The 2,891-nt window shown below is 53.5% G+C and overlaps 1 protein-coding gene across 1 annotated transcript; it reads left to right on the top strand.

Moving 5' to 3' along the window:
* Window positions 1–24: 24 nt before the first annotated feature.
* On the top strand, window positions 25–593 carry CSUI_004706 (uncharacterized protein). Its single transcript, XM_068064891.1, has one exon. The coding sequence runs from the start codon at window positions 95–97 to the stop codon at window positions 488–490; it is 396 nt and encodes a 131-aa protein (XP_067923132.1). The 5' UTR covers window positions 25–94; the 3' UTR covers window positions 491–593.
* Window positions 594–2,891: the final 2,298 nt, after the last annotated feature.

Below are 2,891 nucleotides of genomic sequence, written 5' to 3'. Positions count from 1 at the left end.
CAGCGTATAACCTCCGAGTTCGGAAGTGAAAGCGTTGGACAATGCATCCGGCTGTAAGTACTAGCCTTGTGACCCTGAATACGGAACCGACTGGATGGAGCGCGAAGCGAGAAAAACCAGCTCTGTTCTACAAGAGGGGCAACACACACCACGAGCAGCATCCGTGAAAGACAACCCGACCAGAGCACGGCGGCGGCCAAGAGGGCGAAGGAAAAGTTTTGGGCGGTTGGACTCATCACGAGGGCGCGCCCTTACACCTGCTGACCTTGGTACGGTGCCGTCGTGTCTTTTAGGGCGAGCCCGCGGTGTAACGGCGAGAAGGCTGTGTGCCTGCTGGCAAGGACACTCTAAACAGACCTTCCACATACTATACGAAAGGACACTTCGTAGCTTGTACAGCACCCAAAGAAAACAGGGAAACGTAGCAGTGATCTCCTATCCGATCAGGTCAAGCCTTAGTTCTGGTGGACTGCAGTCCAGCTTAAGCTGAGGAGTCAGCTGCGTAGCAACCGCGTATCAGGATTAAGCGTGCTCTCATGGTGCAGTAAGCTTGACTAATAAACTCGGCGTACAGGGAATGGTAGATCTAGAAGTTTGATGGGTATCAAATGGATCCCTTGGTGTACGGGGCAGGTACGATGATACACGATTTGCTACAGGGGGGACATACTATCAGGACAGTAGCCTTACCAGTACTGTACTCGCAGAGTACTATTATCCGAGACGGGGCTATTTGGGAGCTTCTTCGGGGCGGGTCTGCGACACCGTCTTGGAAAACTGCCTGCACCTAGTGCTAAGTCGGTCGTTATACTTAGGCCGGTCAACAGCGACCACACTCAGTCGCTACTATTGAGCCAGTGGTGGAGTATACTAGAGTCTGTTGCGGCACTATAACAAAGTGATGCTGCCGTCAAGGACGAGTGTCCCGCGGTAAGCAGGACGAGCGGTTTGACGTCTGCGGTTTTAGCATCCGCTACAACCCCGGGGAAGGCTCTGGGTCTGTTGCGCAGCCAGAGCGTCCCGACGCTCCGTTTGTCACAGAGCAGCACGCGCGACGGCGAGGGAGACACGCTGCTGCTCGGCATGCGCTCAAGAAGTCCCCTTCCCCCGATCCTAAGCAAGCTACGCAAACTTCGCTTGGAACGCGAAGGATGCTGCTAATTGTATGGTCTGGTCAGATGAAAAAAAGTGGAGCTCTAAAGTGAATCGCCTACTTCAGTTTTATTCTTTTTATTCTTCGCATGATCGACATTCGACCGGTCACGACACCCATGGTGGTCCGATCAGCGGTGGGAGATCGGGTCCAGGCGAGCGAGGTTGGTACGCATCACGATGTACATTCCAACCTGACAGCTGTTAGGGGACGGCATAAAGCGACAGTCCCCCCTTCTTCAAGCATTCCACCATCCAAGAAAGAGTTCGATATTTGTTCCACGAAGGAAACTTGTGCGAGCTCCCTGGAGATACCGGTGGAACAGGCCTCAACCGCCGTGCCTGTAGTGCTGCCGCGTTTCGCAGCCGTCGTACCGGGTCTTCCTGGTATAGCCTCCACAGGCAGGATCGCTTCAGCAAATCATACCAAACGTCTCATGACGAACGCGCACGCTCACTCCTTCTATTGCAGCCCCCGGAATTGCAATCAAACAGCTCAGCCGAATACGGACAGCTCGTTTTCGGCCTCAATACCAAGCTACAGCTCATGCGGACTCGAACGCTGCGTACAGCAGCTAATCTATACACAACAGGATGAAGAGACTAAAGAGAGAAAGCCAGGCACGTCTACAACGACTCTCTCTAAGAACATCGAGCCACAAGCTATCTCGAACTCCACCTGCCAGGTGTGCCTCTACTATCGGCTGGCGCAGTCACGGAGGAGACAACATAGGATGACACCCAAATGTTCTGAAGTATCACCGTCGGCACGCTCGCCGAGTGCTAGGTAAATCGGCAGAGCATTGAAGGGAACTACGACGAGATTGAGAAATATGCCTACAAATATCCGCTTTTCAGCAGGCCACTATACACACGAGCTGAAAGTCTGTGTATGCCGGGTCCGCTATCATCCTCCTGTCCCTCTAGCATCATCTCCCACCTGTAGTGTCAGCACGCTTGTTCGTCGGCCGGGCTACCCGCGCCGAGATCCCCGCCCGGCTCCTTTCGCAGTAAGGACAGTGCATGCGATGAAGAACACACCATACACCGCAGCGCTTCCAAATTCGGGGTGTCAATTAGCTTAGCATAGGTAGACAGAGTCTGTAAACCTGACAGCCCCCCGGCCCGCAAAGATAGACAGAAAACCACGGGCCGGGGGAGGCAGAGCGGAAAGAGGCAGAGTTATCGCTGCCACCATGAAAGCAGCTTACTTCTCCTCTAGAGAAAAAATGGACCGGGTATTTTTGGCGCCGACCAACGGGGATAAAACAGTAGGCAATAATACCCAGAGAGAAGAAAGGAGGCGGGCCACTACGTACTTTGAAGTGAAGAAATACAAAGAAGCCACCGCTGGCTACTGAGTCGTGAATGACCTCTTGGGTGGTTTGCACCTCCCTACAGTAGGCAATCTCTACACAAATTCGGTAACCTCTCATGAAAAATATCTGATACGGGGGGCGCGTACTCCGGCATCTATCGGTGATCGGCAGTGCCCAGTCACCGACCGGGGGATACCGGCAGGCCGACACGGGTAGCCAGCCCCCCGTGTGTTCATGACTCCCTACGAAAGGCCCGGGCGGAGGACACCGGGCGGGCAGAGACTTTAAGCTTCACCCCCGGAGGAGGACATAAAATGTAAGGAGCGTTTGGTGATGTATTTGGTAGTTGTTGAACTTGCGAAAAAGAAAAGAAGAAAAGGTATCAACGTTTCGACGGTAAAGAAACAACAGAAACAAAGG

Source organism: Cystoisospora suis, assembly GCF_002600585.1.
Source record: "Cystoisospora suis strain Wien I chromosome Unknown contig_2242, whole genome shotgun sequence".
Taxonomy (NCBI): Eukaryota; Apicomplexa; class Conoidasida; order Eucoccidiorida; family Sarcocystidae; genus Cystoisospora; species Cystoisospora suis.
The sequence above is the reverse complement of the archived record's forward strand: the minus strand, read 5'-3'. Positions and strand labels throughout refer to the sequence as shown.